This window comes from Balaenoptera physalus (genome assembly GCF_965194825.1).
Source record: "Balaenoptera physalus genome assembly, chromosome: 2".
Classification (NCBI taxonomy): Eukaryota; Metazoa; Chordata; class Mammalia; order Artiodactyla; family Balaenopteridae; genus Balaenoptera; species Balaenoptera physalus.
This window is the reverse complement of record NC_138883.1, coordinates 160,202,431-160,222,467: the sequence shown is the minus strand read 5'-3', so window position 1 is coordinate 160,222,467 and position 20,037 is coordinate 160,202,431. Positions and strand designations below refer to the sequence as shown.

General features: G+C 48.4%; 1 protein-coding gene and 1 long non-coding RNA gene across 4 annotated transcripts in view; one reads left to right on the top strand and one right to left on the bottom strand.

Moving 5' to 3' along the window:
- The window catches only part of CAMK1D (calcium/calmodulin dependent protein kinase ID), a 413,272-nt gene extending 400,454 nt beyond the window's left edge, over positions 1-12,818 (bottom strand). Inside the window, exon 1 of one of the 3 annotated variants that reach the window (XM_082449814.1) lies at positions 11,999-12,818. In XM_082449814.1, the coding sequence (XP_082305940.1) occupies positions 11,999-12,090 (92 nt within the window). In that variant the 5' untranslated portion in view covers positions 12,091-12,818. The remainder of the gene's footprint in view (positions 1-11,998) is intronic. The other 2 variants (XM_082449812.1, XM_082449810.1) reach the window with 2 other exon arrangements.
- Positions 1,364-18,991, top strand: LOC309655051. Its single transcript, XR_014260583.1, has 2 exons — positions 1,364-11,647; positions 13,917-18,991. It is a non-coding gene; the product is annotated as an uncharacterized lncRNA (long non-coding RNA).
- The last annotated feature ends 1,046 nt before the right edge of the window (positions 18,992-20,037 follow it).

Below are 20,037 nucleotides of genomic sequence, written 5' to 3'. Positions count from 1 at the left end.
CTGCAGTCGGTTGTTAAACCAGGGGTAGCTTTAAGTGGTTCCAGCGGGAGTAGTTACACCATGGAATCAGCAAAGGTTACAAACCAGAGCTGGTTGACAGCACACAACGGGCTCCGATGGTCTCCTAACCACACCACATCCACAGAACGAGGAGGTACCTTTTTCATCCATCAGTGCTCTCTGTTCCCACTGTCCCCACTAACCAGCTTGTAAGCAGCACGACGGGGGAGGAAGAGCACTGAATTCAGAGTCGGAAGACGCTCCGATCTCCAAGCCCCACTTGGCAACCTTTTCTCCTGACTCATCTCACCTCTCAGAACCTCCATGTTCTTCTCGTTAAATGAGGGCAACGACTGCTCCCCACTCGCAGGGCTGTCCTAAGGCGCAGGAGGAATCGCGGATGTAAAAGTATTTTGCAAACTGCAAAACACCACAGAGCTGTGGAAAACTGTCTGCGAGTACCTCAAAAAATGAGGCACAGAATTACCACATGACCCAGCAATTCCACTTCTGGGTATGAAATGAAAGAACCAAAAGAACTGAAAGCAGGGACTTGAAGAGGGACAGCCATGCTCATAAAGCATCATTCACAAAACCCAAAAGGCAGAAGCAGCCCCAAGTGTTCATCAAGAATGGATAAACAAAATGTAGTCTAGCCATACAATAGAATATTATTTGGCCCTAAAAGGGCAGGCAATTCTGACACACGCTACTATGTGGGTAAACCCTGAGGACATTAGGCTAAATAAAATACACTAGACACAAAATGACAAAATTGTCGGATTCCACCTATAGGAGATACCTAGAATAGCTGAATTCACAGAGACAGAAAGCAGAATGGGGGTTGCCAGGGGCCGGAGGGAGGGGAAATGGGGAGTGAGTGTTTAATAGAGATAAAGCTTCAGTTTGGGAAGATGAAAAGGTTCTGGAGATGGATGGTGGTGATGGTTGCACAACAACATGAATGTCCTTAGTGCCACTGAACTATAGGCTTGAAAATGGTTAAGATGGGGGCTTCCTTGGTGGCACAGTGATTAAGAATCCGCCTGCCAATGCAGGGGACTCGGGTTCGAGCCCTGGTCCGGGAAGATCCCACATGTCGTGGAGCAACTAAGCCCGTGCATCACAACTACTGAGCCTGCGCTCTAGAGCCTGCGAGCCACAACTACTGAGCCCACGTGCCACAACTACTGAAGCCCACGCACCTAGAGCCCGTGCTCCGCAACAAGAGAAGCCACCGCAGTGAGAAGCCCGCACACTGCAACTAAGAGTAGCCCCCGCTCGCCGCAACTAGAGAAAGCCCGTGTGCAGCAACGAAGACCCAATGCAGCCAAAAATAAATAAATTAATTAATTAATTTTTTTTAAATGGTTAAGATGGTAAATTTTAGGTTATGCATTTTTTTTAACCACAATATAAAAACACACACGCTCAAATACGAGGTCTTCTAACGCCGAACTGTCAAAGGAGCCAAAAGGGCCCTAAAGACTTAAGAATGGTCAAGATGGTAAATTTTAGGTTATGCATTTTTTTAAACCACAATTTAAAAACACCCACACCCAAATATTAGGTCTTCTATTTCCCAGTTGTCAAAGGAGCCAAGAGGGCCCTAAAAAGTCAACATCGGGTTTTTGTTACCATGACTAGGACCACAAACTCCATTGACACTGGCCATGCCAACGCAGGCAGAGCGAATCCCAGCAGCATCGTTCCTGTACACGAGGGCCAGATACAGGCTGTCCCCAACTTTTATACAAGGTCTGCCCCCAAAGTTCATTTTCACCTTTTGGGTGTGGTGGTTGTTCAAGGCATATTTTTTAAGGAAAGTGAAATGTCTCATGGGGGTAAGGAGCCCACTCACACCTAGAGAAGCCTCGAGTACCAATGCCAGTGAGGCTGAATTACAGTGTGAATGTCCCAGCCGGGTCCTGGGAGCCGGGGCTGTGCTGGGGGAGGAGGGGAGGGGGGAGGTCACAGAGGCAGTACTACAGCAGCCTCCCTTTCGGGACCCAGGCCAGTCTAGGACCCAGTTTTGTTTGTTTGTTTGTTTTTGGCCACGTAGCACATGGGATCTTAGTTCCCCGACCAGGGATTGAACCCACGCCCCCTGCAGTGGAAGCGCGGAGTCCTAACCACTGGACCGCCGGGAAGCCCTAGAACCCAGTTTATTTAATCAGTCGGTCGGCCTGGGATCCTTCTCCCAGTTGCCTCACTTGGCCTTCAACTTCCCAGTTTGGAACTCATTTGCACCTCCCCACGCCCCCCCACAAAGCTCCAAAACCACAATTACCTACTTTCCTCCTGTCTTCCAGCCAAACTGCTAGTTCTTGTCAGTTTCACGTGGGAGGAAAAAGTACTTTCTTTAAAATCACTTACATCACAGATGGCTGGTCTCTCAACCTATTTCAAGGCATTTGTATCTTCTAATGTTTTAAGGCAAATTGTGAGCAGCCATTTTTATGAAAGTTAAAGAAATGGGAAGAGCCCTGGGGGGCAGGAGGCAGGGGCCCTGGGGTGTCTGCCCCCCACCCCAATCGTCCCACCAGACCTCTCCGCTTAGCACAGCTTCATTTCCTTGTTTTTTCCCACAACACTGTGGGCCTTGGTGGGAGGGGACGGCATCATGTGCGGGGCAGGCAGGAACGTCACTTGAAAATTGGGGACTGTTCGAGGTTCTATTGAATGTGATACCTTTAGGATTCCACTTACAGCCCCGAATCCAACTTGGCGTAAAAGCAATTTCAGTGACGTGAGCCGTGGTTATAAATGTCAGAGAGGGGGCCTCTCAACCGGTAAAAATGTTGACTTTGTCTAGTTGGGGAGCCTCTTCTTCCTGTGCTCACTGCACTGCAGAGGTACCAATAAACTGTGACCCCAGACCTGGTCAGGACGTGGAAAGGGTTAACATGGAGAGGTCAAGATGAGGGATTTCACCCGATTCAGACATGAGCTCTCCAACTGTTTTACCTACATCCTGAAACCTGGGAAATTAAACTTCTGAGATCATCTCCCATCCTCCATCACACAATCCCTGAAAAGGATATTTTTGAGTAAATTGTTACGCACGTTCATGCGGTCTATACCTAGACACGATGCCATTTGTGAAAACTCTAGCATTAAAATAAACTCACTACGTAGAGAATTTAAACTCACAAAAGTCAGTGACGTTTTGGAATACTGTAATCAACAAGTTGCTTCAGTCCTCCAAGCCAAACGTTATTTTCAATAAGAAACCAAAGCAGATAAGGCTGAAGCCATTCCCAGAAAGAAGCACATTTCAGCTGCAAGAAGGGCCACAGCTGCACCAAGATCTAAGTGCTGTTGGCGACAACAGAAACTGCAGTTAGAAGAGCGTCTTGCACAAGCTGATGTAGAGATAGACTGAAGAAAAAAAAACAGCTCAGGGTGCAGGGAGAGGTGCAGAGAGACAAAGCTGATGACATAACCCAGGGAGGGGATGAGTCTATGTATGCAGCAAACTAGGTCACTCAACACGCGAGCTGGCCTGGAGGATGTTTGCGGCTGAGGCTCTTGGTGAACACCAGCGCCAGGGGAACCAACCAGCCTCCTGTGGGAAGCATGTGCTGGATGGCGCAATGGACCCCCCAAATCTGGGCAAGTGGCCTCTGAGGAGCAGGGTGTCAGCCCCGCAGGGGCTAAGGAGAGAGAAGGAGCATTTCCTGCACACGGATTCACGGCCATGCCCATGCACTAAGGGGTTTCCCCGCGCCCTCATCTAACCTTCATTGCAACCCTTAAATCGGGTGCTAGTGTTAACCTGCTGTGCAGATGAGGGCACGAGGCCGAGAACGGTGACATAATTTGCCCAAAACCTAATAGCTAGGAATCAGTGGACCCAGGATTTGCACCCATGGCCTAGTGACCTCAGATCCTCCGTTCTTAGCAGCTCAGGACTGCGCCCCGTGGAATATCCAGCGAATATTCTTCCCTGGTTGACTGAGGACTTGTTGATGGTTTCTTAAATCAACTTTGCGGGGGGAGGTTAAGTATGCGCTGTTCTGCATCTCTGCCCCAGGAGCTTCCAGAAATCAATTTCCAACAGACACTGACATGTTCTTCCTCACAGCACTGGCCCTGAATATCCGAGGGTAGCTATCTTCCACCACAGCTGCTGAAGGCAACTAAAACTTGATGGCAGTTGCTGTTTACTCAATCCCAGTTATGTGCCAGGCGCCTCATAGATGTCACTGAATCCTTACAGGAATCCCACAAGGCAGCAACTTCCACCTGCATCTTAACTCAGAAAGATGAAGGATGGACATCAAGAGGGATGCAGCTATTAAGGGTGGTGCTCGAGCTGCCTTTCTAGTACGGTTCATTGCCTCCTGATGCCTCCCCTGCCTGGCCTCAGCCAATACGCTGTATTTAGGCTTATCCTCAAGATCCGGTGTTAACCAAGAAATGCATTCCTCCATCTCTGAATCCTGCTGAAATACTAGGAAAAACAGCACGAGACCCACAGCTGACCACTGGAGGCAGGGAATGAACTTGGTCTGCCATGGAATGAACTTGGCCTGCGGCATCCATTTGGTCTGATTCGAACCTGAAGAATCCACATACTGCATAATAAACATTTTTAAAAATCATGAAGGATCTAACAGAAAACTAGCCCAAGGAAAAGGTGAGCTCCTGCACCACAGGGAGTCAAAGGGAGGTACCCAACGTGAACTGAAAAAGAAGGTAATGTTGGCATGTCTCCCAGGGTCCATGTGTCCTCGCGCATTGGATGGACCATCTTGAGTCAGAAGAGAAACCTGCAACAGCTGAAGAGGGCTCCAGGCTTCGTGCTGGCCACCCATAAGCGGTTCGTTCTTCAATTAAAGAAATGTGTTCCCGGGGGCTGTGGGCTCCCTGGCGATTCCTGCAAAATCTCATGAGGATTGGAGGCAATGTGAGGTCCTGGGGTCCACCCTTGCGGGTGTAAGCTGTCCAATAATGTGACAGTGCCCTGCTGGACCAATGCTAAGCCCTCCCAGAGGGGAGAGGAGGAGAAGGAGAGAGATTGAAGGGGATTTACGGAGATTTATTTGGGGAAAGGAAAGATTAAAGGGATTTATGGAGACCCAGCCAAAAAAAAAACTCAACAAGTTAACCCCTAAAATCCTCCTCTGAGAGGACAAGAAAGTCCACCTGCCAAGTCTAATTACTGTCCACTCGGTTGCCAAGTTTGAGCCAGAAATTTCTACTTGAGACCTAGTCTTCGTTAGCCCCTCCGGGAACAAGCTCTAAAAAGTGCAATTTCCCAAATCCCACCATACTAATCGGTAGGGCCACGAGGGTTTACCTTTTTTGCAACCAAGAAAAACTTCTGGCGTTTTCTCTCCAAACATAAAACATCCTATCAAAGAAAGAAGTAGCAGGAGTTCGCATGTTTATTATTTTTCACAGAACGTCTGGGCTTTAATTCCCAAATCAAGTGGGAGAGTTGTAGGTTACAGGTGCACCTGTCAAAGTGATCTTCCTGTGGATAATTCTAGAGGCAAAACCCAGCATTTTCACAGAAAGTTAACCAGTTCGTCCAGCTGCTGAAATGTCCAGCCTATCATGACTTCCCCCTGTGACAGAAGAGGAGATATTTCAAAAGCCCATCCCAGACACAAGTTCTTGGAAAGAAAGAGATTAGCCTTAAAATCCAATGGTCCCCTGGGACTTCCCTGGCAGTCCAGTGGTTGAGACTCCATGCTTCCAGAGGGTGTGGAGAATAGAGAACCCTCTTGCACTGTTGGTGGGAATGTAAATGGATACAGACACTATGGAGAACAGTATGGAGGTTCCTTAAAAAACTAAAAATAGAACTACCATATGAACCAGCAATCCCACTACTGGGCATATACCCTGAGAAAACCATAATTCAAAAAGAGTCATGTACCACAATGTTCACTGCAGCTCTATTTACAATCGCCAGGACATGGAAGCAACCTAAGTGTCCATCGACAGATGAATGGATAAAGAAGATGTGGCACAGATATATACAATGGAATATTACTCAGCCATAAAAAGGAACGAAATTGAGTCATTTGTAGTGAGGTGGATGGACCTAGAGTCTGTCATACAGAGTGAAGTAAGTCAGAAAGAGAAAAACAAATACCGTATGTTAACACATATATTTGGAATCTAAAAAAAAAAAAAATGGTTCTGAAGAACCTAGGGGCGGGACAGACATAAAGATGCAGACGTAGAGAATGGACTTGAGGACACGGGGAGGGGAAAGGTAAGCTGGGACGAAGTGAGAGAGTGGTATGGAGATATATATACTACCAAATGTAAAACAGATAGCTAGTGGGAAGCAGCTGCATAGCACAGGGAGATCAGCTCAGTGCCTTGTAACCACCTAGACGGGTGAGATAGGGAGGGTGGGAGACGCAAGAGGGAGGGGATATGGGGTGTATGTATACATATAGCTGATTCACTTTGTTGTACAGCAGAAACTAACACAACATTGTAAAGCAATTATACTCCAATAAAGATGTTAAAAAAAAAAAAGACTCCATGCTACCAATGCAAGGGGTGCAGGTTCAATCCCTGGTGGGGGAACTAACATCCCACGTGCCGCGTGGCGTGGCCAAAGATTTTTTAAATCTTTTTTTAAATAAACAAATAAATAAATCCAAGAGTCCCTCACAAGGAGAACCCAGGAGCCCAAAGGATGTTGAGTTTTCCCTCCAAACTCTTTCCAAGAGCTTCCCAGAACATGGACAGCCCTGCTGTGCCCACAGAGCAGGTGCTCAGAAAATCCTTGGAACAAAACTGACCAAAAGCAACAAATGGCATCTTTCTTCCAACCCCAAATCCCTGGCGAATCTCACATCCCACACCCAATCTACCAGCAATTCCTATCGGCTCTCCCTTCCACATGTTTCCAGAATCCAACCACTTCTCATCACCTCCGGAGCGGTGCCCCAGTCCTCCACCACCATTCTCTCTCCCCTGGATGGTTTCCATAGCCTCCGAACTGGTCTCCCCGCTTCTGCCCTTCAACCCGTCCACTCATTCTCAATACAGCAACCACAGCCATGATGGAAACACCTGAGTCAGGTCAAGGTACGCCTCTGCTCAAAACAGCCCTTGCTGTTCCCTCCGACGGGAACATTCTACCTTCAGCTATTCCACTGGAGCCTCCAGATCTGTATTCAAATAGCAGCTCTTCAGCCAGGCCCTCCCTGGCTACCCTGCTTCAAGCCACCTTCACCTTCCCCTCCAAAAAATCCCCTTTCCCTGCTTCATTTCTCCCCTAACGTGTATACTAGATAACATACGCTACATTTTCCTGATTCATGTTTTATTTTCTGGCTTCCTCACCAGAATGTGAGCTCCAGGAAAGCAGGCATTTGTATCTGCTTGTTCGCTGCTGTACTACCCCCTACCGCGCACCGGTGCCTAGAATATAGCAGGTGTTCGATAGATATTTTTAAATGTACAAGAGGCTGAATTTATATCATGCCTCAAACAAAGGGCTGAGAAATGCAAACTTCTAACCAGTGCCACAGCTGGGATACCCTCGGGGGGCACTCTGGGGGCTGCCCACCTCTCTGCTCCTCTTGGTAATATTCTTTTAAATATGCTTTTCACAGACTAAAATTTTGAGTAGTCTCAGAATAAATACTCTTAAGTCGGTCAAACACGCAAATCACCTCAGGTAGCTCTGCGATCTCCCTCTCCCTCCACACCCACGCACACACACCCACTTCCCACAAAACAACAGGTGAGTCTGTGCTCTACCCGGGCTTTCAGATAAATCAATCATCTGTGTCCTCAACAGGTGTACTGATTGAGCAATTTCAGAACAAGGCATGTACGGAAGACACTAGTGGGAAAAGACAGTGCTGGTCCCACAGAAATTTCTATTTATACTCTTCCTAAAGCAGCACCCAGCAGGCACTCACTTCACGAAAAAGCAAAGGCATCGTGCTACTGACATCAAGTGGGTTAACACTTCCTGTCCTGAGCTGTATCACTTTGCTACTAGCCTGGGCATAAAAATGTCCCTCCAAATAGGGCTAAGCTGCTCTAGGTACACACGAAAGCTCCCGAAAAATTATACTGAGTGCCTTCGTTACCCAGACAAGCCAAAAAAATCTTAGGGTTGTAAGGGCACTTGAAAATCATCCCATCTTCCTTGCCCTCCCCCTGATTTTACAGGTGAGGAAGCTAAGACCAGGTCATGTGGAAAAATGACCAAGCAGCCCACAGGCCACACACCCCAGCAGCGGCTGAGTCAGACCTTGAACCCAGGTCCAAGGCCTCCATGGTGCCCGCTCCAGCCCCCCACAAACAGCAATTACTTCAACACAAAACATTCGGTCTGTAAGAAAAGCGTGTATTCATACCCTGCAGAGATGAAGATCTATTTTCCAGGACGTGCCATTTCCATACTCTGGGGGAAGAAATGAGGTATATTGGGAGAATCATTCTGTGTCAACTATCAGGGTCTCCTCTGTTCAGATGCCTTTCATGGCGTGGCAATTACAGAAGCCACTTCCATGAGTCTGAGGTACTTTCTGGACACCACGGTCAAACCCTTCTTCTCATCCGTATCTTTCTCCAAATGGCCTATTTTCACTGTCTTGGTTCAGAAGATGTGGAAAGACACCTACGGTAGAGATGCCTGAACGGCCTCGGCAAACACGCCACAGAAATGTTTACGATTCCTAATTGCTGTTACACAACATTTATTTGATCCCACATTAATCTGGCGTGCCAGGCAGGGATCTGAAAACATGGCGTTGATTAATCAACAGTAATTAAGCCTTCCCACCTTGTTCAGAGGTAGGGTTAGGCCCTGGGATTCCCCTTCAAAGGGAGCCACACTGAAGGTCCTAAGTTGAGAGGTTTCTCCTGCGGCCTGACTCAGGTGCATCAGAAAACCCAGGCCCAAACCACACAGTGGGTTCCTTCCCCTATGCTGTCCTTTGCTTCCTCCAGCTCTCTTCCCACCCTTCTGAGCCAGCCTTCACTCCCATTTGGCTCCCACCCTCCAGCAAGCTCCCGCTGACCACACGGTCTAAATGGCTTGACCCTCTGGCCTTCAACAGTAGAGGTTCTGCTCTGCACGGAAAGGTACTGGATCAGGCAGCCAGATATCAGATTACAAGGTTTTGCCAAGTGAGTGCTCCTTGAGCCTTCACAGTGCTTTATTTTAAAAGCAGTTTAACACTGTGGGCTGACAATCTGGCTCCTGGCAGGGCTTTCCTGCCTTAGGATCCTAAAAGCATATGGTAAAAGTGTGACAAACAAAATGATTGGGCCTGCAGAGTACCTTGGAAATGAATCCCAATTGTAACTGTTGACACCCCTGACTGATGCTAGGTTTCACTGCAAACAAGTGTAGAGCCCAAAGCCAAAATCCACACTAACAGAACCAGAAGTGACCTCTATTTAGACTCAGGTCAAGATCTCTGGACTTGGCCCAGGGCAAAACAAGCATCCTGAACTTTGGACCACTTCTAGAAAGTCCAAGAGACAAAAAGGTGTTGATAATCCAAAAGCTTTAACATGTTACATGTTTGGATAAAAGGTTACCCCATAATTATGATTTCTTTACCTTAATATTAAAATTAGCTTTCCAAATACTAAAGTTAGTCAAATTATTATTAACATTTGCTGTTACATAATCCACAGAGGGGCTCAACCCCACATGCATAATCACAAGTTGTTCTGCCTAGATTCGAAAATCAGCTCCATTCAATAAGTAGCTCCTGTTTGGCAGGTCACATAATTTCTCTGTTGCCTCAGTTTTTCCATCTGCCAAGTGGGGATAAAAGTAAATACCCACTTCATCAGGTTAACATGAGAGTAAAATGAGTTACTATACCTAAGGCACTTAGAATAACAACTGGTTCTTGGTATTCATTTAATAAAGTCACCTACATTTACTACTACTACTACTATTATTATCATGCTATTGAGTGAAAACATTTTGATCGTTTTATTGTTTGTGTTTTATTCTTCTAGAACCCCTGCCAGCACTACGGGACCAAAGCGGGAAGCTTCTTTTCAAAGAATTCTTTCCAAGACAGAAAGCAAAGCTTTGGAACCCTAACAGAGACCCATCCCCAAGTTCATGGGGAATGTGGCCAGAGTCCAAGAGGTTGTTCTGCAAGAGCTGTACGGTCTCTCCGTCACCATGAGGCAAGTCCCCATCCTGCCCAGAGGTGGAACCACCCGCAGTCATACCCAAACAGCACCTGCCACAGCAGGAGCCACTCAATGAAGCCGCAGCTCATGGGGCTGAGCAGCCCAGCCACGGCAGAGGGGCAGCTGCGGGGCTCTCCGGGGAGCAGGAGGCAGTCAGGGGAGCTGCATCGGTCTGCTTGGAGGCTGTAGGCAGAGGGACCAGCTCGAGGGGCTCGGGTGGGGATGCGCCTGGCAAAGGAACACATTCTCTCACGATGGGACTCCACTCTCTCCCGTCCCCTCATCTGAGACCACATAATCGGTCTCAGGATGACCAGCAAGCACACACTTCTTCTTTCTCGGCAACTAAGCATCTCAGAGTCACTACCCCAAACCCAAATAAACCTCAACGATAATTTTCTAAAGTTCTGGACAAACCTCACCCCTTAACAGGCCATGCTAAGAGGCAGCCCCAAGCCCCTCTCTATGAAAAGGCTAAGTCCTTTCTGTTTTCTTTCCAACAGATAGAAAGTCTACACCCACAGGTAGACTGCGTTCCTGAAGCGAGCACAACGGCTGGGAGACCCTGTTCTCATCCTCGGCAAGTGTGCGTCCCCAGGACCAGAAGCATGGCGGGCATGCTACCGTCACAACCTGGGCTCTGGGGGACCACTGCAGACATGGGGCTGGGGGAGGGAAAGCGACCAAACAACTCAGTGGACCCTGAGTATGGGACAGAAAACAATCTGGGTTTGAAAATGTGGTCCTGGAAAAGCAAACCAACCACAATAACAAGTAAACGGGCTTTAAGGGAGACAGGAGAGAAGAGCACACTGATTTCTCTTATGAAACACCTCCTCTATCTCTTCCCAGCCTAATGAACACCTCCATGAACCCCTGCAAAACGTTCGGTTCATACAGCACGTATGTGTACGAATATATATGCTGACAGATACCGATCACATGAGGGGAGAAAATAACTCCAATTTCAGACTCTTCCAGCCGTGCCCGATTCTCTTTCACTATCAGCCTCCCTACCTATTCTGAGGCACTCCACACAAAACAAACAAAAACCAACTCCTGGGCAGAAAGAGAACAGCAGCTGAATGGAGCAGCACACGCTCGGAGCTTTCCTGCCACGGACTTGTGGTTATTCCTGCTTTCTTGAGACTCTGCCACCAGCCTCGGACTACACACAGCCCTAGAGAGAAACCGCCGGTACAGCGACCCTCGCAGACCACCCCCCCCCCTTGGCGACCCGCACCCCAGCGTGTGCTGCCGAGCCTGGTGAAATGGACAGACGCTCAGGTAAGGCTCTGCCCACACGTGACCCTGAACACTGCGAAATTCCTCCCTTCCTTAATCGCGCGGCCATCCAAAGTCTTGCCTACACCTAGTACGTTAAGATGTCAATTCTATAAGAATACATAACGGAAGAACAGAAATGGGAATGCCTGGAGCCCGATTTTCTCGTGACCACGTCTCTCGCGGACACGGTGCGCCGATGCAAAGGGTGAGCAGACGCACGCAGCCAGTAAACAGGAATATCCACCATGCTCAGCCCACAGTCACGCGTGGGGAGAAGTCGAGAGGGCGGCGGTGCCAGGGAAGTGAAAAGTCGCCCACCTGCGACTGACCCCGAAAGCCCAGAGCCTCCCCCGCCCAGGAGCGGCTCCCACCCGGGCCCGCGGGGCGCAGACCCACGCGGCCGGCACGCAGGGGGCACGCAGAGCCGAGAACCGGACAATGAGGACGCGGCGACCCGCCGGTTCCTACCGCGGTGGCGGCGGCGGTGGCAGCGGGAGCCACCTCTGCAACCGTGGCCGCTGCCACCTCCACCCTCTACTCCCCGGTCCCCACTTACGTTCCGAGGGTCTCCTTAAACTCGAAGATTTTCTTGATGTCTTCAGCTTGCTTTTTCCAGGAGGAGCTGCTCTCGCCGTTCTCCCGGGCCATGGCAGACGAGGGCGGCGTGCGCAGAGGGCAGCGAGGCGGAGCGGCCGGGGGCGCGGGGGGCCGGGGTGGGCGCACGAGGAGGGGGCGCCCGAGCGCGAGGGCGCGGGGGGGCGGCGGCGCGGGCGCAGCGGGGGCGCCGGCGGCTGCGAGCCCGTCCCGTAGGGCTGGGCGGGCGGCGCGGGGATGCTCGGCGCGGGAGCCGGAGGAGACTTTGTGCTGCGGCAGAGCTTCCTCTTCTGCAGTTTCCTCTTTCACTCTCGCCGCCGCCGCGGTCCCTCCCTGGCTCTTATTTCTGCGCGTCTCGGGCACAGACTTCCTGCCGCCGCCGCCACTCGCCCGGCTCCTTTGCCGCCGGCTGCCAGCCTCACTTTCTGCTACTTTCTTGCCTCCCTTCTCCTCCCTCCCAGCCGCCCGCCCTGTTCCCTCCCCCCTCCTCCTCCCGCGGGCTCCCCGCCCTCCCCGCGCGCCCCGGCTGCCTCCCGCCTCCCCGCCTCCCGCGTGCTGCCGCCTTCGGGGATGTCCTGCTCCCCGGGAACGCCGTGCCCCGGGCGCAGGGGCACCGCCGTCGCCGCCCGGCCACGCTTCCCGCCGCCGCGCGCGCCCTGGAGCCCGGGAGAGGGCAGGTGCGGGGGACCCGGGCAGGTGCGGGCGCCCAGGCGCGTGCTGGAGGACCCCGGCCCCACGGGGCTGCTTTATTAATTCTGCAAAGTCAAGTCTCGGGGGCGCGAGGGCTTTCCTCTCCGGCGGCGGGAGAGGGCGCCTCTGCGCTGCGCTAGGACGCGGCAGGGCGGGGGCGAGGGCGAGGGCGGGGGCGCGAGGCCACCCGGATGCTGGGCGCCGAGGGCGGGGGCGTCCTCCCCGGGCGTCCGGGCGCTGCGCGGGGCGGCCGCGGGGCCTGGTTGTTATGGCGACGGGAGGCGGCGGCCGCGGGGATGCTGGCTGAGGTGGGCGTTGACTCGGGTCGCGCGGCGCCCGCCAGCGGCTGGCGCTCCCCGAGCCTTCCTGGCCCTCCCGACTGGGCGACTGGAGCTAATTCGCATTGCACCAAAATCGGCGCTCGTGTCCAATTATGGCTGGGGGAGGGGGCCTCGCGGCGAGGAGGGAGCCGGGAGCCTCGCGGCCGGGGACGCGCAAGACGTGCCAGGCGTTGCCTCGTTTTCTCTTTGGGAGCTTAACTCCCGGGGTTATCTGGCGGCCGAGCGGCTGGTGGATTCAGGGCCGGGCTCTGTGCGCCTCTCAGGCTGCTTCGGCCCCAGGGCTGGAGCGGCCTTGGCCCCAGGGCTGGAGCGGCCTTCGCTCCAGCTCGGCCCCTCCTGGTTTCTCCCTCTCTTCGCCGGCCGAAACCCAGAGACTTAAGAGGAAACTGAACCTCTGCCCCACACTCTCTTCGCCAGGGGGGCCGCCCCTCCTCAGCCCAGCTGCAGTGGGTTTAGTAGGGCACGCTGTGCCAGGGCAAGTACCTGGAAATAGCCTTTCTAACAGACTGGAGAAACGCACCCAGAGTTCCCTCCGGCCTCCCATCTCGGAGGCGCATTGACTGCCCATCCCTCTCCCATGTCCACCTGTCAGAGGGCGATCCACGTACAGACGCCCATTCCCAACCTGCAGGGACTACCTCGTGTTTCGAAAAATTGTAGTTTTCTTCGTATCAAGACTCTCTCGCCCTGAGGGCCCCTTGGTTGAGTTGGGTAAACAGCCCTGTGTCTTGATTGGTGACACCTGTCCCATTTTCCCAGGACTGTTCCAATTTCACTGTAAAAGGGGGAAAAAATATTCTACTCCCTTCAGAGGAAACTTACCCAGCACCTTCTTCCTCGTTCTGACAGGCTGGATGCAGGCCGACTGCTCTCCCAGAAGCCGTCTGTACCCACCCCACACTGCACCCTGCCGCCCTCCACCTTTTTTCCCTGACCCCAAGGAGGTGGAAAGATAATCTGGCCTGCCCATTCCTCCACATCTGCGTGCTGGATTCCGTCTTTCAGGGGCTGTTAGCTTAAGGCTCTCCAGGCTGAGGAGAGCAAATGGGGGATTTGGCTGTTAGAAACTGACTGAATTGACAAACCCAACTTCCAAGATGGATGACTAGGGAACCTCTCTCAAAGTTGGGGCACGTCACCAAGAGCAAACAGCACCACTTCAAGAAGAAATACATTTGCACAGCATTGTAAATCAACTATACTTCAATTTAAAAAAAAGAAAAGAAATACATTTGAAGAGCTATACTATCGTTTATTGGGGTCAAAGGTTAGGCAATATGAAGAGTAGGAACCAGGTGTGACTAAGATCCCAGTGGACGGACACTCCCATGCCCGCCATATGCATCTGCTCATCTTTTTTCCCCTTTCCCTTCCTTCCACTCCTTCTTCTTACCCGTTCTTTCCTATTTCACCCTTGCTCCTTGCCTATGGATCAGCCACCGGAGCTCATGATAACAATTCTCAGTCTCAGCTTTTGTCCCCGGAAATAAAGAAGTGGTGATGCTAAAGAAGTTTTGTACTGTTGGAACTGTAATGGGGAGTTTTCTTTCTCTTCCAAATTTTCCATAATGATGTTCATTCAGAGCATTATCAAGTTATCCTCAGCTGGACTAGGTCCTAGAGAAAAGACTCAAATTAATGGGGAGTTGAAGAGGCCAAGGCCAAAAGAATGGATCCCATGACCCAAAGAAGGGGGTGGAAATGTCAAAGACAAATTCAGTCTGGCTTTAGCATGGTCATTCCTCCCTTACTGGACACCATGTAAAGTAAGAGATCTTGACCTTGGAAACTGCAATAGAAAACAAAACCATCATTCCCTAAGAATGGTTAAACCGTAGCCTGTTAAGGGCTTAATTCTGTTTGCTTGAGGACTCTTGCTTGGACTGTTCTCCAGTGACAGACCGTTTCCTCCAGCTGCCGTGTTTTTCTAGCGGTTGTGGCTGCCACGCTCTTCTTCCCACCCCAACTCCACTGTCAATCAGTTATTACCTATCGGTCAAAAGCTGTCTGTTCCCTAACAATTCCACTCCAGAAAGCTCTGCCAGATATTCCAGGTTACTAAAGTTTAGGTCCCAAGTCTTTATATTTCCTTTAAAGCCTTTAATTTTTTTATTAAAGAACCCGAAGAACAAGTTGTTTAATAACCCATCATTAAAGACTTACTAATTTTATGCCCATCAAACTCTTTTCCAGACAACAGTCCTGCCAGTAGGTCAGGTTTGTGTGGCCCAGGTTCAGAGCTGGGCAGGTGGTGTGGGGGAAATATATACTATCTAAAGCAAATGCATAGATTATAATAATTGAAAATTTCTAAATTACCTCTATTCAGCCTTTAGTACCTAAAGTGATAAACCAGGAAGGCAAGCTGGGGTAGTAGAAAGAAATAGAAATCTAGAAATCCAGGAAACTAGGCTCAAGTCCCAAGTCTGTTGCTAAATTTGTGTTAAAGACACTTCACCTACCTGAGCCTATAAAATCCAGGTTGTAGGAGGGAGAGTGGTATGTAAACTCAATGATTTTAGGATTTGTAAATCAGTGTGTTTTTTTCGTATGATGAAAAGCTTATTCAGAATATCATGACTCTTTGAAAACTTAAGAACTCTTTGGTCTAAAAATGTATTAATCAAAAATGTTTTATTAGGTGACTTCATGTAGATACACTCTACATGAAAAACTTATTTAAATCTCAACCAGAAATATTGCAGGGAAAAATGTTTCATTATTAGAAGATGAGCATCGGGACTTCCCTGGTGGTCCAGTGGTTAAGACTCTGCACTTCCACTGCACGGGGTGTGGGTTGGATCCCTGGTTGGGGAACTAAGATCCTGGATGCCGCGCTGCACAGCCAAAAAATAAAATAAAAAGTTGAGCATCATCCTTTCCATCAAATGGATGGTGTGACAACACTCTGATGCTAGAGGCCTCTTCTCACAAACCCTGTGAAAGTTTGGTTACCTTAAATTATGTATGTAGCTCCTAGAAATCATTAAAGAGAGCTACTAGGCCATATTTCCTATCAAGGCACACCTCACAGATACTGCAGGTTTGGTTCCAGACCATCGCAATAAAGTGAGTCTCACAAGTTTTTTGGTTTCCCATTGCATGTAAAAGTTACGTTTACACTATCCTGTAGCCTATTAAGTGTGCAATAGCATATGTGTAAAAAAAATGTACAGACCTTCATTAAAAAAAAATGTTGTTGGAAAAATTATGCCAATAGACTTGCTTGACACAGGGTTGCCACAAACCTTCAATTTGTTAAAAACTCAGTATCTGCGAAGTACAATAAAATGAGGTCTGCCCGCATGCTGATTATCAGCGTAGGTTGCACGAATGAATAAAACCCAAGCAGCCTGGCTCCAGAGCCCTGCCCTTAACTGTGGTACTGTAGTCCCTCCGTCAAAGTGTTACTCAAATAAAAGACATCAGACAAACACTGAGAAGCTGTTACTGAAGGAGAAGGGATGGATGTGGAGCAGGCAAAAGTGATAGATGTCCCCCACAATGTAAAAATCACCTTTTCCATAAAGAAAAAGAGGAGAATGATAGTTGTTCAAAACCAAAATAGGATAATCAAATGACTGCTAAATCCAGAAATGTATCTTTTTTTGTTTTTTAAGTTTCTTTTTTTTTCAAACCTCAAGGGACTTTTAAATGAACTCAACCCTCCTGGATCTTTACCTGGTGGACATAACCTTTATCTTCCTACCTTAGATCTGAAACAAGAGTGGGACCTTTCCCAACATTCTCCCCGACCTGGATCTTGCTTCTTCTACAACTGACACTGAAACACAATCTTGTCAGTTCATGTTAGAATTAAGAGTCTATTCCTAGCTCAGCAAAGTGCATTTGGCAATATGCACAGGAGCATTTATAAAATTGAGGATACTGTAAATAAGAAAAAACAAAAACAAACACAGGAATTCCCTGGTGGTCCAGTGGTTAGGACTCAGCACTTTCACTGCAGGGGCCCGGGTTCATTCCCTGGTTGGGGAAATAAGATCCCATAAGCCATGTGGCACAGCCAAAAAAATAAATAAAATTGAGGACACTGAAAATAGTAAATATGTTTCCTCTTCTATGGGGAACCAGGCCTAAACAAAAATGGCACCTCCCCTGATTTTCTACCCAGAACAGGATCTACAACAGACACTGAAGTAGAATCTCATCAATTTATATTTAAACTTAATGCTATATTCCAAACAACTGAAGGAGGTACACTGGATGTTGCACATAAATGCATTTACAAAATTTGAGGGCATTTAGTCAATAAATATGCTGTTTCATATTAACAAAGCCAGGCCTACACAACCAACCACAATGGCCTCCAAAAATTGCCCATTAAGTTGATTTTCTCCAAAACCCCAAATCTTTTTTAAAATCTTTTCCTGTAAAGATGAGTAATTATCAAAAGATGGGAGCCTAATTGTAAGATGATCTTTCTTCCTTTTCAGTAATTTGAACCACAAACATTTAAAAAATGTAACAGTCAAATAATGTTGAAGAAGGAGAGGAATCAGTCTTAAGAAATGTCTTCCAAATAGGCCCAGGAAAATATGCTCATCGTCGCTATTGTTAGAGAAATGCAAATCAAAACTATCAATACAATGAGGTACCACCTCACACAGGTCAGAATGGTCATCATTAAAATGTCTACAAATAACAAATGCTGGAGAGGGTGTGGAGAAAAAAGAACCCTCCTACACTGTTGGTGGGAATGTACAGTTGTGCAGCCACTATAAAAACAGTATGGAGGTTCTTCAAAAAACTAAAAATAGAGTTGCCATATGATCCAGCAATCCCACTCCTGGGCATATATCCAGACAAAACTGTAATTCGAAAAGATACATGCACCCCAGTGTTCACTGCAGCACTATTTACAATAGCCAAGATAGGGAAAAAAACTAAATGTCCATCGACAGATGAATGGATAAAGAAAACATGGTATAGGACTTCCCTGGTGGTGCAGTGGTTAAGAATTCACCTGCCAAGGCTTTCGGGCTCTATGAAGAGGCTTGTTTTCCATTCAGTAAATGTACGTGTTTCTCAGAAAAAAAAAAAAGAATCCGCCTGCCAATGCAGGGGACACGGGTTCAAGCCCTGGTCTGGGAAGATCCCACATGCCGCGGAGCAACTAAGCCCGTGCGCCACAACTCTGAGCCTGCGCTCTAGAGTCCCACGAGCCACAACTGCTGAGCCCGCGTGCCACAACTACTGAAGCTCGTGCGCCTAGAGCCCGTGATCTGCAACAAGAGAAGCCACCACAATGAGAAGCCCACACACCACAACAAAGCTTAGCCCCCGCTCACCGCAACTAGAGAAAGCCCACATGCAGCAACAAAGACCCAACGCAACCAAAAATAAATAAATAAATTCATTAAAAAAAAGACATGTTGTATGTGTATATATATATATATATATATATATATATATATATATATATATACACACACACACACACAATGGAATACTGCTCAGCCATAACAAAGAATGAAATAATGAAATTTGCAGCAACATGGATGGACTGGAGATTATCATACTAAGTGAAAGAAGTCAGAAAGAGAAATACAAATACCATATGATATCGCTTATATGTGGAATCTAAAATACGACACAGATGAACATATCTATGAAACAGAAACAGACACACATACAGATAACAGACTTGTGGTTGCCAAGGGGGAGGGAATGGGGGAGGGAAGGATTGGGAGTTTGGGATTAGCAGATGCAAACTATTATATATAGGATGGATAAACAAGGTCCTACCGTATAGCACAGGGAACAATATTCAATATCCTGTGATTAACCACAATGAAAAAGAATATGGAAAACAATATATATGCATGTATAACTGAATCACTTTGCTGTACAGCAGCAATGAACACAATACAGTAAATCAACTATACGTCAATAAAAAATTTTTTTTAAAAGAAATGTCTTCCAGTGTTTGGTGAATTACCAGTTCTGGTGCATCTGGGGGCACTGGGAAGATGAATTGTAACACCAGTGAACTGACCTGAACTCTGTCCACCATTCTGAGCACCTTAATTTCTCTGTGAGATATTTGTGAAGCTTGTACTTTGAAATAGACACTTTGGAAAAAAAAAAGAAATAGACGCTTTGGATTGAAAAACGAATGAAGCACAGTTCCTGCCCTCAAGACGTTCCAAGTCTAAGAGACAAAGACAGACATGTAAACAGGTAGTAAAAATAAAATGTGATTGAGGCTATAACGGAGGTTTGCACGGAGAGTGGTGGGGAAGCACAGAACAGAAAAGGCCCAAGTTCCTGGAGGTGTCAGAAGAGACTTCGCAGAAAGGAAGACTTTTGAACTGGGTCTGGAGGATCAGTAAGAATTTGCCAAGGAGGGAAGGGAGGGTGCATGCAGATTTCAAGCAGAAGGAAAAGCATGTGTAAAGGAACAAAAATCAAAGAAAGTATATCCATCAGAATAGCCTGGTGACAATCCCAAAATCTTAGCGGCATAGGCACAAAGGTTTGCTTCTCACGTTCATCAATTGGTCGGGACCTGCTGGCAGAGTAGCCGCCATCTTGAACTTTGCTGGTCCCTGTGGCGGAGGGGAATCAAGCCAGGTTTGCGCAGCAGTTGGTGGATTGCTCTGTCCTGGAAGTGACACACATCACTTCCACTCTGGCCGGAACTGATGACACAGCCTCACCCCACAAGGGGGCCTGGAAATGCAATCTTATCATGCACCCAGAAGGTGGAGAGCTGCAGTGATTTGGCAAACAGCACTAATGACCACCGCAAAGGCACTGCAGAAGGCTGTGTGTTCAGGAAATGGTGCTGGAGGTGGTGGTGGTTAGAATGCAGGGAGCAGAGAGGGGAACACAGAATAGGCTGGAAGAAATTGGAGGATCTGTTTGTGAAAGGCCTTCACTGTCCTTCTTTTGGGCCCCAAAATAAAAATTTTAAGTGCTTCAACAAGTGTGACAATCAGGGTTGAAA